Genomic DNA, 13,063 nt, shown 5'->3' on the forward strand with positions numbered 1-13,063 from the left:
TGGTCCCCCGTGGGAATCCAACCCACAACCCTGGCGTTGTAAGCACCATGCTCTACCAACTGAGCCACAAGGGGGACTGTGCAAATACAATAACAGCAAACAAAGACTTCTTCCAAATACACAGCTTGATGTACATTATAGGAGTCAAAGAAAGTCCTAATGCCATTGGTGTGTGAGGGGGAATTCAGGGGGCTAAAATAGATCTGGATGCATACAGTCAGCAGTGTGATGTAAGCTGAACTAGGGCTGGGGTATTCAGTTACCCCACTTGTGGGTGGGCCAAGTCGCATGTGAGACACAGTATGAGATCACTACCCTACATGGGTGATAAGAACCAAGTGATGGGTGTCATTAATTTTTTTTACACCTTTTTCTCCCCAATTTCGTGACATCCAATTGGTAGTTACAGTCTTGTCCCATCGTTGCAACTCCTGTACGGACTCGGGAGAGGCGAAGGTTGAGAGCCATGTGTGTTATGTGTTATTGTATTTGCACAGACCCTGCCAAGCCGCAATGCTTCTTGACACACTGCTCGCTTAACCCGGAAGCCAGATGCACCAATGTGTTGGAGGAAACACTGTACAACTGGCGACCGAAGTCAGCGTGCATGTGCCCGGCCCGCCACAAGGAGTCGCTAGAGCACGATGGGACAAGGACATCCCGGCCGGCCAAACCCTCCCCTAACCCGGATGACGCTGGGCCAATTGTGCTCCGCCTCATGGGTCTCCCGGTCGTGGCCGGCTGGGACACAGCCTGGGATCGAACCCGGATCTGTAGTGACGACTCAAGCACTGCGGTGCCTTAGACCGCTGCGCCACTCGAGAGGCCCATATGGCTGTCATACTTTTTGTCGTGAAAGGAAACAAATTGATATACACTACCAGTCAAAAGTTTCAGAACACCTACTCATTCAAGGGTTTCTCTTTATTTTTACTATTTTCTACATTGTAGAATAATAGAAGACATCAAAACCATGAAATAACACATATGGAATCATGTAGTAACCAAAAAAGTGTTAAACAAACCAACATATATTTTATATTTGAGATTCTTCAAATAGCCACCCTTTGCCTTGATGACAGCTTTGCACACTCTTGGCATTCTCTCAACCAGCTTCACCTGGAATGCTTTTCCAACAGTCTTGAAGGAGTTCCCACATATGCTGAGCCCTTGTTGGCTGCTTTTCCTTCACTCTGCGGTCCGACTCATCCCAAACCATCTCAATTTGGTTGAGGTCGGGGGATTGTGGAGGCCAGGTCATCTGATGCAGCACTCCATCACTCTCCTTCGTGGTAAAATAGTGTTGGGTCATTGTCCTGTTGATGATAGTCCCACTAAGCACAAACCAGATGGGATGGCGCATCGCTGCAGAATGCTGTGGTAGCCATGCTGGTTAAGTGTGCCTTGAATTCTAAATAAATCACAGACAGTGTCACCAGCAAAGCACCCCCACACCATAACACCTCCTCCTCCATGTTTTACGGTGGGAACTACACATGCAGAGATCATCCGTTCACCCACACCGCGTCTCACAATGACACAGCGGTTGGAACCAAAAATCTCCAATTTGGACTCCAGACCAAAGGACATATTTCCACCGGTCTAATGTCCATTGCTCGTGTTTCTTGGCCCAAGCAAGTCTCTTCTTCTTATTGGTGTCTTTTAGTAGTGGTTTCTTTGCAGCAATTCGACCATGAAGGCCTGATTCACACAGTCTCCTCTGAACAGTTGATGTTGAGATGTGTCTGTTACTTGAACTCTGTGAAGCATTTATTTGGGCTGCAATTTCTGAGGCTGGTAATTCTAATGAACTTATCCTCTGCAGCAGAGGTAACTCTGGGTCTTCCATTCCTGTCGCAGTCCTCATGAGAGCCAGTTTCATCATAGTGCATGATGTTTTTTCTAAATGCACTTGAAGAAACTTTCAAAGTTCTTGAAATGTTCCAGATTGACTGACCTTCATGTCTTAAAGTAATGATGGACTGTCGTTTCTCTTTGCTTATTTGCGCTGTTCTTGCCATAATATGGACTTGGTCTTTTACCAAATAGGGCTATCTTCTGTATACCCCCCCTACCTTGTCACAACACAACTGATTGGCTCAAACGCATTAAGAAGGAAAGAAATTCCACAAAATAGCATTTAAGAAGGCACACCTGTTAATTGAAATGCATTCCAGGTGACTACCTCATGAAGCTGGTTGAGAGAATGCCAAGAGTGTGCAAAGCTGTCATCAAGGCAAAGGGTGGCTATTTAAAGAATCTCAAATATAAAATATATTTTGTTTTGTTTAACACTGTTTTGGTTACTACATGATTCCATATGTGTTATTTCATAGTTTTGATGTCTTCACTATTATTCTACAATGTAAAAAATTGTAAAAATAAAGAAAAACCCTTGAATGAGTAGGTGTAGGTATATGTGATTAGTAACGACTGATATTAATTGAAGGGTTACGTTGAAATTGTCTTTTTTATATCATAGATAGCTGACCAGCAAAATATAGGCTCTAGACTACAGTTAGGCCTCACAGTTTATCCTGGCCAGGTTATGTGGTCAGTCTTATCATAACCTAATCATAAACCATATACGGTAGTAGTCAGGTAGGGATAAAACTAGTTTCTGTTATTGGAATGCTACTGTATCAACTCATTACTTCTATGGCAGGTTCTGAAAATCTTACTACATAGCAATAAAAATGAAAAAATAAATAAAAATAAGGTGTCCTCTATTTAGCTATCAATGTCATTTCCAAGCTGGATGTCTGGGAAAACATCAGCCACATTCATAACAAATCAGGAGGTACTGAAACAATCCAACGTTAGTTAACGTGATAAAGGTCTGAAAGTTGTAATGGTAAATATGAATGTAATGTGCCAAACCTTTGATAAAGGTTTGAAAGTCGCTGTGGGAGATGTTCCTGGCCTGCAGGTCGACCTTCAGTGCCAGCAGCAGGGTGAAGAGGAACTTGTGATCCTCATACAGGCCTCTCGCTGTATATCGAAACGCCTGGTAGGTCAGGAACTCAATGATGTTGAGGATCCTTTTAGAGGTGATCTGGGACTTGGTGGATTTCTCCATGGATGAGTCGAAGATGCCCAGGAACTGGCGTAGGGAGGTCTGGTACATGATGTTGACCAGGCTCATCTCCACTATGAGGAAGTAGAGGATGCTGCCCCGTGTGGCCACCAGACGGTACTCCTCCCTGGCCAGGTTGATCTTCACCTCGGTCTCGGCTGCCACCGTTAGCTTCTCACTCACCTGTTGGGAACAATTCAAGTACAATGTTGGACTACAGTGCCACAAATCTGAGAAAATAAAAATAAATACATATAGTTGAAATGCAGATAGGTATATCTAAAAATGTATAAAAAAATATGCTCTTGCATGCATCAATTTCTTTCATACTTCATCATTGGAAAGAAATCATGCACATTTGGCCATATCAATGAAAAGGTGGCATTTTACCCCGATATGGAACTTTTGCATTAAATCCAATATTTGACCTGAAGAGAGGCACACATACATATAACCTGCCCCCACACACATCCAAACACACACATACCTCCTCTGCTGTGGTCTTGGTGACTCTCAGGACCTCGATAAGGGACTCGTCCTCCACCAGAGAGCCCTCAGTGCTGGTCAGTCTGTAAAGGAGGTTATCCTCCAGCTCCTGCATCTTCCTCTTGTTGGACGTCACTTCCTCCAAGAGCTTCACACGCTCCGACTCCAGCTCCTGAGAGAGAAAGAGAGAGAGAGAGAGAAACAAACACACACAGACAGAGAGACAGAGAAATAAGCATGTCTTGTAAGAGCAAGTAGGTAGTGTATTTCTTTAAACTCTGTATAAACTCTGTGTGAATGACAGCTATATTTGACTAGCTTTACTCAAACAATATGAATGGCAACCCCAGTTATGTACTCTATAGGTATACATATGGAACCCCTGTACCTGTTTCTCTATTTGGATGACCCGACCAAGCAGCTGGTCCTCCAGGCCTTTGAGAGTGACAGTGAAGTCCACCACAGCAGTCTTAGCACTGATCTCAGGGGTGTAGGCTGGGTTAGCCAGCTTAGTGGTGATATAGAGGGTGAACTCCTTCATCACATCCACCTCTTTGTCTCCTACCTTCACCTGGGGACAGGACATGGAACAGAGGGTTAGACGAGATACTCTATGAAAAGGCAATAGAGAGCCGGAGGCTTGTTGTCATAGCACGGTCTACTTGGAGCCAATATGAAAAACAATTAAATTCATTTCCCCCATAGAGCTTAATAAAATGAAAGGGGGGGGAAACGAGAGCAACGATTACAGGTTTCCAGGCACTATTATAATTATCTATCAAATAGTATTTGCAAACTAGCAGCTGTGCAAGCACAAACACAACTCCAAGACCTTTAACTCCAAGACAGCACATACCCTATACATCTATATTGATGACAACAAGCAGCATATTACTTTATACGTGGAGCCAGACTTGATGAAGTTCTTCTCTAGAATGTTGTCCAGGGCAGGGTCCAGCTCCTCTCCTACGTCCTCGATCAGTAGGGGGCGCCCCAGAGACATGCTGTCCTCTAGGTGGGAGCGGAAGTACTTGTGGTTCAAAGATGTCACCTGAAACAGTCAGTAACAGAGATAGTAATAAAAACGTATGTTCACTTGATGGTTAATTTGAATTGTTTAATACAAAACAGGTAGGGTCAAGTGAATATCAATGAAAGGAATGACGTCTGTTTCTCCAGATGTTTATCTCATACCGACTAACGTTTTATGGGTGAGATAGCTGTAGCTACTCAGTCATCGTTACCTCTAGCTCCCTGTCCTTCTCGCGGTTCTTGATCCAGATCTTTCCCTGGCCTTGTGGGTCGATGAGGAGGGGGTAGCGTGAGGCCTTGGTGACGATAATGCCGTTCTGGATGGACAGGTCGTCGTTGGGTAGGCCCTGAAGGTTCCACTCCCCCACAGTGGCATTGTCCACCAGCATGCTGATCACATTCAGCTCCTACAGCGGTCATGGTCAATTCATGGTCAATTCATGGTCAATTCCAGTATGGTCTAAGACAGCACAACTAATCAGCTCAATGTGATAATTTTGTCCAATAATAATATCAAATGTAGTGACTATGTACTAGCATCATTGTTACAAAGTTAAGTCTATATGGACAAATGGGACAAGAACAGTAAAGAGTGTGGCTGAGTCTTACATCACTGTAGGGGATGTGGTGGGTGCTCATCTCCTTCCTCCAGAGCTGCAGCAGTAGGTTGCGGTATTCCTGGTTAAAGGGACCAGCGTAGGACAGGAAGCCAGTAGCCAGCAACACGTCCCCAACCAGGTGTCTGATCTGAGTCTGGAATAGGGCGCTGCTCTGGGTCCAGCGGATCTGACAGACAAACACAACAAGATAGATGCATGGAGATGTCACCAGCCATATGGCATGACAGTGATAGTTAGAGGCCTCACCTTCTCACCACCAAGCCCGTCGATGAGTGCGGTGGCGTTGGCCATCTTGCGCCGGCAGGCCGTGGCGTCGTCCATTAGGGTCTGCTTCTCCCTCATGGCGGCGTCGTAGAGCGCCTGCACCTCATCCAACTCCCGTTGCTTAGCGTCCAGCTGCTCCTGTGCCCGGGATAACTCCCCCTGGGCGACGCCTAGTCGGGCCTCCTGCAGGGTCAGGTTGGCCTATGGACACGTTTAAAGGAATTGGTTAGGTGAGTAACCTTGTTTGAGACTTGAGGACTTGCGTTAGCTCCCTGAGCTAATGACTATGCTGTATGTAACTCAGCGGGCTAACACAGACTTGTAGTGCGCAGAAGACCCGGGTTTGTACCCAGCCAGTCAAGGGGGGTGAAGTGTAATGGAAGTGGTCCTGTGAACCAATAAAAACAAGCTTGCATGATGAGTCACTTTCTCTGAGAATTACATAATTGCGTTAGCTCCCTGAACTAATGCCTAGGCTTTGGGTCAGCGGGCCAACACAGTGTTAAAGACCAGGGTAAAATCTTTCTCAACCTACTTTTGGTACATAAATATACAGTTTATTCCCTTCAAACAAGGGTCCATGGTTGTAGAGTAGGGTACCTTCAAAGGGAGGACCTCTTTGTTAATGGAAAAGAAGTCCTTCATAGCTTCAGTCCAGGAGCAGAGGCCAGCCACGTTACCACAGATCCTCTTGGCTGCCTCCAGGTTGTAGTCCTCCATATCCAGGTACGGTGCCAACAGCTCCACTACCTCCTCAGTGATAGAATCCTGGTGAAGTGAGAGTACAAGAGTAAACAAATGCATTGAAAGTGATGTGGGGGCATAAGTCGTAATGGAAAGTACAGAAAACTGGAAGCTGACATCCATTATGTTGAAATTACATGTTCTAATACAGGGATATTCAACTTCGGGCCAGGAGGACAGAAATACTGTAATTCTGATGTTCTGTCTCTCTTTTTAATCAGGGACACCAGGTGAATGGGCTATCTGGCCAATCAGTGACATTGGCCAATCAGTTACATTGATCAATCTATCAATCTGCTTCAGCCCATGAGGGCCGGTAGTTGAATAGCCCTGGTCTAATATAAAGACGTTCATTTGATAAACATCTGTTAAAAGGCTCATGACAGATTGGACAGAGGAAGGTCAGTCAGTCATATCAGACTGCATGCTGTTTCACAACTCAAAAAACACAATGTTTCGCTGAGTGTTGATGGGACAAAGGGCTGTGATATCAGGTTCCTTGACTTCACTGGCACCTCTGTTTCTATTTCACACTGCCACACAGTCACTATGCGGGGGCTTTCCCATGGCGTCCATATTTCACTGCCTGGACAGATTTCCTAATCCCCTCCTAAGTAAGAGTGTGTGTGTGTGTGTGTGTGTGTGTGTGTGTGTGTGTGTGTGTGTGTGTGTGTGTGTGTGTGTGTGTGTGTGATGAGTGCAGACAGTTAGGGAAGAAACTCTAGAGCTGCTATAGACAGTGAATGAAAGTGCTGTATTGAAGCCACAAATACTGATAGACAGTGAATGAAAGTGCTGTATTGAAGCCACAAATACTGATAGACAGTGAATGAAAGTGCTGTATTGAAGCCACAAATATTGATAGACAGTGAATGACAGAGTTGTATTTATAGCCTAGGCTAGTAATGATCCGAGAAGGGGCTTTACTTTGAAACCTGTTAGCTATACTGTAGGTGAGACATTTTAGAAAGAGAGTCATCATAGGGTTAGCACGTCTCAGACGTCATACCCAGTTCCATATTCAGATGTAGAATCTTAATTTGATTACCTTTTTGCAGTAGAACTTTCCTACAACGCAGTGTATTTGAGGTTTAAAAAGGCTTCTGAAGTTTGTAATTTCCACTTTGACATTTCAGACTTGATTTTCCCCTGACAATTTTTTTTTCAACCCCTACAAAAATGTCCATTAATTATAATCCACATAATAATTCACATTTCCTGTTTTTACAGGATTCTTTTTCTGCAGTAGCAAACTGGCTCAAATTAAGATCCTCCATCTGTAGATACAGTATATATGACTCTGGCCATACTGTTCAAGGCAGACGTTAAAGATTGGGTCCTTGTTCCGCATAGCTGAAAATTCCCAGCTAAAGCTTTGCATGGAAAGGAAAATGGCTGGTTATATCGAGCCTATATAGTTGGTGTAAGTCTATGTGAAGTCTTAAGACTTTATAATCCCTTGAGAATACACTTGGACAAGGCGGATTTGATCATTTGAGACCGATTAAATATGTCCATACATCTTGAAACCTCTTCCCCCTTCAGTATGGCTTACCTTGCTGAAGTTGACCAGCATGCTGACGAAGCCAGACTGCTGCATTAGTTTGAGGGCCTCACTCCAGGAGGGCCGGGGGCAGGGTCTCTCTGGGTCCTGGGTGACAGGGTCCACCCTGCGCTGGAACAGCAGCAGCACGGCGTCCATGATGCGCATGATCAGGTGTGGGGGCTTGCCCAGTTTCCTCACTGTGGCGATGTCCGCAGGCTTGATGGTCTGGGGAAAACAGGACATAGAAAAAAATATTCTGATTTCCCTTTTCAAATGGCTTTCATTTTAGTCACTTTCTGAAGCATGACATTTCATATAGCAGATTTTATTTGACACTCTGTTAGCTTGGGGTTGGTGGCCCCATAATGGTGCGGGATCATTACTGTACTAATGGTGCGGGATCACTACTGTATTAATGGTGCGGGATCACTACTGTACTAATGGTGCGGGATCATTACTGTACTAATGGTGCAGGATCACTACTGTACTAATGGTGCGGGATCACTACTGTACTAATGGTGCGGGATCACTACTGTACTAATGGTGTGGGATCACTACTGTACTAATGGTGCGGGATCATTACTGTACTAATGGTGCGGGATCACTACTGTACTAATGGTGTGGGATCACTACTGTACTAATGGTGCGGGATCACTACTGTACTAATGGTGCGGGATCACTACTGTACTAATGGTGCGGGATCACTACTGTACTAATGGTGCGGGATCACTACTGTACTAATGGTGCGGGATCACTACTGTACTAATGGTGCGGGATCACTACTGTACTAATGGTGCGGGATCACTACTGTACTAATGGTGCGGGATCACTACTGTACTAATGGTGCGGGATCACTACTGTACTAATGGTGCGGGATCATTACTGTACTAATGGTGCAGGATCATTACTGTACTAATGGTGCGGGATCACTACTGTACTAATGGTGCGGGATCATTCATCCACTAATGGTGCGGGATCATTACTGTACTGATATGATGTACAGAAAATTCTAACTCAACAGTCAACCAAATCCCATTCTCACCTGCAACGCGGCCTCTGCGGCTGCTAGCGCAGGCTTGGCCGCCTCTAGCTTCCTCTCAGCCACTTTCTTATCAGCTTCAATCTCGTCCACGATGACCTGAGCCTTGTCCTTCACTTTCTGAACCTGCATCTTGACCTTCTCGGCCGCCTGGGCCTTGACTGTTACCTCCTGCAGGACCCCGTCAGCCTTCTTGGAGGCCACCTCCAGCTCCTGTTCCTTAACAACCAGCTCCTTGGACAGCTGACTCACAGACTGCTCTGCCTCCATCAGCTTGGCCAGGCCTGGGGAGAGTGAGATTGTGTCAGGTGATGAAAAATAACTTTAAATGGTGATAAACAAGACGTTATAGCCGTTCACTTATAAGAAATGAATACTCTCTGTCAATGCAAAAAGTGCAACAATGCAGTTGCTACAATGTCTTCGGCTTTGCTCCAGTGGCAACGTAGTACTATGGCTGTCCCTGTAAAACAACACATTTCACTGCACCTAGCCGGTGTATGTGACAATAAAACATCACACATATATTTGTTTTTGAATAGTTTTACCTTACCTGTTTTCATGCGCTCAGCAAGCATGCCCACATGAGCGATCTTCTCTGAGTAGATGATCTTATAGCCGTCGATGAAGGACAGGTAGGACTTGGGCGTGACGTAGGTCTGGCGGCGGAACCGCTCAAAGTACTCTGTGCACTTCTCGGCCACCAGGTCCTGAAAGGTCCCCATGGTGTGGACTACACTCTGCTTAACGTCTTCAGAGCATTGGAACGTATACTGGGACAGGAAGTGATGTGCGACTGCCACTAGTGCGTCCCGTGGCCAACGCTGGAACCAGTCAATAGTACAGCCCGATATCAGACCTGGGAACTTGAGGGCTCTTGTTCGGAACTTCTCCCCCACCGGCGAGAAGCACAACACCACGTGCAGGTTGCTCCTCACTCGCGACAGGAAGTAGTCGTAGAGGTTTTCAGCAGTGGGTGGGCGGCGAGGGTGCTCGCGTTTCATGGCTGGGATGAGGTCCTGGGTGATTTCATCGACTTCGTCACGGGCGAACAGGTTGGAGACCTCGCCCGAGGCCAGCACGTTGTTCATGTACTCCAGGAAAGACTCCTCCTTGATGTCGTTGTCGGTGAAGATGAAGGTGACTCCTTTGCCCTGCTGTCCGGCGATGCGGTACAAAGACTTCAGGTCCTCCATGAGGTTGCTGGTGTTGTACGTCCTGTCGAATGAATGAGACAAGATAAACAGGATTTTCTTCACACCAACTCCAGTTAACAAGATTCAATTACATTTTAAATTTTAGTCATTTAGCAGACACTCTTATCCAGAGCGACTTACAGTTAGTGAGTGCATACATTTCTTTTTTCATACTGGCCCCCCGTGGGAATCGAACCCACAACCCTGGTGTTGCAAGCGCCATGCTCTACCAATTGAGCTACACCAAATGGTAATCCACTATTTCATCTTCTAAAATCTACTATGGTACTTTAATTAGCCTATCAAAAAGGTGCACGGTTTACCGCATGCTCCACTGATCTATTTAGATCTGTGATTATCAATTAATTTACCTGTGATTAATTATGTGAGTATTAACCCAATCTGTCTGTAACTGAATACAGATCAACAGGACCCGGACCTGGGTTGGGAACCACTGGTTAGGATGTCTTTATGATGATGATGATGATGATTAGGGTTTGGGTGTCTTTATGATGATGATTAGGCTAGTATCTAGAAGGCCAACCTGGTCAGGATGATTTGAAAGCTCTGGTATCCAGCGATGAAGGAAGCCAGGCGGGTGAGGCTCTGCTTCCCTGAGCCCCCCACCCCCACCAGGAGGGCATTCCCCTGAGGGGTGCGGACGATACGACTGATCTTCATCAGGTGGATCATGGCATCCTGCCCGGCGACAAAGAGAAGGAGCGTCAGCCAATAGGAATACAGAGCTACTGCAGGATATTACTATATGTTGTTGAGTGACAACATGGTAGTGTATTTCTGTGTACTAACGTGTCAGTCAATAATATAATTATAAATAATAATAATTGGTCATTTAGCAGACGCTCTTATACAGAGCGACTTACAGGAGCAATTAGGGTTAAGTGCCTTGCTCAAGGGCACATCGACAGATTTTTCACCTAGTCGGCTCGGGGATTAGAACCAGCGACCTTTCGGTTACTGGCACAACGCTCTTAACCACTAAGCTACCTGCCGCCCTCTAATAATGACAATGGGTGAAGCTACCGGAAGATAGGAGAGTATGCCAACTAGTAAATCCCATCATATGGGATACTTTAGAATATAATGCTAAATTCACTGTTATCCTTTTTACACTGTCAAGCCAACCAGAACCGTACTGTACAGTGTAACCAGGTCACTGAGGTATTGCTTGGCTCGGCAGGGTGAAAGGGGTAATACTGTAGTTCGCTTTTACCTTGAAGAAGACCAGGTCCATGGCACTGCCTCTGACTGCCTCGTTGTACTGCAGTTGGAACGTGGTGAGGCGCTCCGACAGGGCCTGGAAGGATGGGATGGGCTCATAGACCTTAGGGGCCTCCAGCTCCATGTCTTCCGGCTCCTCCCCTGTGGTCTCGGGGACGTCCTTTAGGAAGTCCACAAAGTAGGCCTCCCACTGGGGGTGCTCTATCATGGCTTCTCCATGCTCCTCCACTGTAACCTAAAGGAGACAGCTCTCTGTGGTTGGTAACTTACCAGTTTGATAATGTGTTTAACTATGCGAGTAAGCTTGATGTTTAAATATACAAATGTTTTCAGAAATGTAGTGCGAAAGATTTAGTGTTATTCAAGGTAAATATGAAATGAAAACACTTGTGTCCTATAACAAAACTAAGCCAACTTAAGAAAATATATAATTATAAAATGTGATATTCAAATGCATAACTACGTGTCCATCTTTTAAAAAGTAACACCTGTTGAGAACAGGACAACAATTCAAACTGCATAACAGAGGATATATGAACAGAATTCACACTCCACACCCACCTTCTCCAGCATGCTCTCGAAGCTCTGTCTGTCCTTGTGGTCGATGAAGCGGTCAGCAATGACCCGGGTACACTCATGATGGAAGAGTGATGCCAGCACCTCTGGCCCCTGGCACACCTCGGTCCTCACCATGAGAATACCCTGCCAGATACGACTGAGGTCCCGCAGGTTAAAGATGTAGTGGAACTTGGCTGGGGAGGGCAGCATCTGGGGATGACACATAAATGGATGGATTCTTTTTTTTCCTTCTTTTTTTTTCAACCCGGCGGCCTACAACCCCAAAGCACAAGTAGAAGCACAGTGGCAAGGAAAAACTCTACAGGAAATACATCTCAAGAGGAACCAGACTCCCTCCATCCTCCTCTGGCTGTATTGGGTATGTCACAGTACTGTACCTTGGCTTTGACAGCTTGCCACACCCTCCTAGTGGTGGGCACCAGGGTGCTGGCCAGGGTGCACACCTCCTCAGGGAAGCCCCTCTCGGGGCAGAAGTAGCCCTGCGCCACGGTGCGGAAGATCTTGTCGATGGAGGAGTTGGAGGGCAGAGTGCAGTTGAAGGTGCTGAACTGCCTCTTGAGGCGCTGGGGCACGTCATTGCGCCCGCCCCCGGGGTGGATCATGGCCGCCACCAGCTGAACATCCACCACGCTGGTGAACTCCCCTGGTCTCTCCAGGCTGTAGAAACCACCCTGCTCCATCAGCTGACGCACTATCTCATTGGTTATCTGTTGGATGGATGCACAATCTCATTGGTTATCTGTTGGATGGATGCACAATCTTATTGGTTATCTGTTGGATGGACGCACAATCTCATTGGTTATCTGTGTGCAAGAGATAGGGAGATGAGATTATACTTTATTAAGATAAATAATAAAATATTTATGTAAAGTGTAAATAAAGGCAGGTTCATGTTGTTAGCTAAGATCAAAATGAACATCTGGATTCATGTTACAAAATGGCACTAACCTGGTCACCCCACTCGTTGATAACAGGCATGTTGATGTCATCCACAAACACAGTCATCTTCTTGCCTGCTGGCGGCCCATACGTGGAGCCCATCCTCTTGTCAATGTAGCTCTCTATGGTCCTCTGGAACATACTGGGCAGGGTGGCCGAGGAGAAGTTCAAGCTCTTGCTCAGGTGAGTTTCAGGATCAAACTTACTGGTATAGCCCTGCAATGGAACAACTAGGATTGAGATCCTATAAAGAGGTATTATGGTCATAGATAAAACCCACATCTACATTCACAAATCTAT

The 13,063-nt window shown here is 45.9% G+C and overlaps 1 protein-coding gene and 1 non-coding gene across 2 annotated transcripts in view; both read right to left on the minus strand.

Moving 5' to 3' along the window:
• Positions 1-13,063, minus strand: part of dnah5l (dynein, axonemal, heavy chain 5 like) — a 40,223-nt gene that overhangs the window by 9,265 nt on the left and 17,895 nt on the right. Inside the window, exons 33-48 of the mRNA XM_045221546.1 lie at positions 12,773-12,979; positions 12,202-12,531; positions 11,807-12,013; positions 11,238-11,480; positions 10,548-10,702; positions 9,361-10,025; positions 8,811-9,091; positions 7,778-7,993; positions 6,079-6,246; positions 5,461-5,679; positions 5,204-5,380; positions 4,807-5,001; positions 4,458-4,613; positions 3,951-4,133; positions 3,564-3,734; positions 2,881-3,259 (exon numbers count right to left, since the gene is read on the minus strand). Coding sequence (XP_045077481.1) covers positions 2,881-3,259; positions 3,564-3,734; positions 3,951-4,133; positions 4,458-4,613; positions 4,807-5,001; positions 5,204-5,380; positions 5,461-5,679; positions 6,079-6,246; positions 7,778-7,993; positions 8,811-9,091; positions 9,361-10,025; positions 10,548-10,702; positions 11,238-11,480; positions 11,807-12,013; positions 12,202-12,531; positions 12,773-12,979 — 3,952 coding nt within the window. The remainder of the gene's footprint in view (positions 1-2,880; positions 3,260-3,563; positions 3,735-3,950; positions 4,134-4,457; positions 4,614-4,806; positions 5,002-5,203; positions 5,381-5,460; positions 5,680-6,078; positions 6,247-7,777; positions 7,994-8,810; positions 9,092-9,360; positions 10,026-10,547; positions 10,703-11,237; positions 11,481-11,806; positions 12,014-12,201; positions 12,532-12,772; positions 12,980-13,063) is intronic.
• Positions 2-77, minus strand: trnav-uac. The gene has a single exon. It is a non-coding gene; the product is annotated as a tRNA-Val (tRNA).

The sequence above is a fragment of the Coregonus clupeaformis genome, chromosome 7, assembly GCF_020615455.1.
Source record: "Coregonus clupeaformis isolate EN_2021a chromosome 7, ASM2061545v1, whole genome shotgun sequence".
In the NCBI taxonomy this organism is placed as follows: domain Eukaryota; kingdom Metazoa; phylum Chordata; class Actinopteri; order Salmoniformes; family Salmonidae; genus Coregonus; species Coregonus clupeaformis.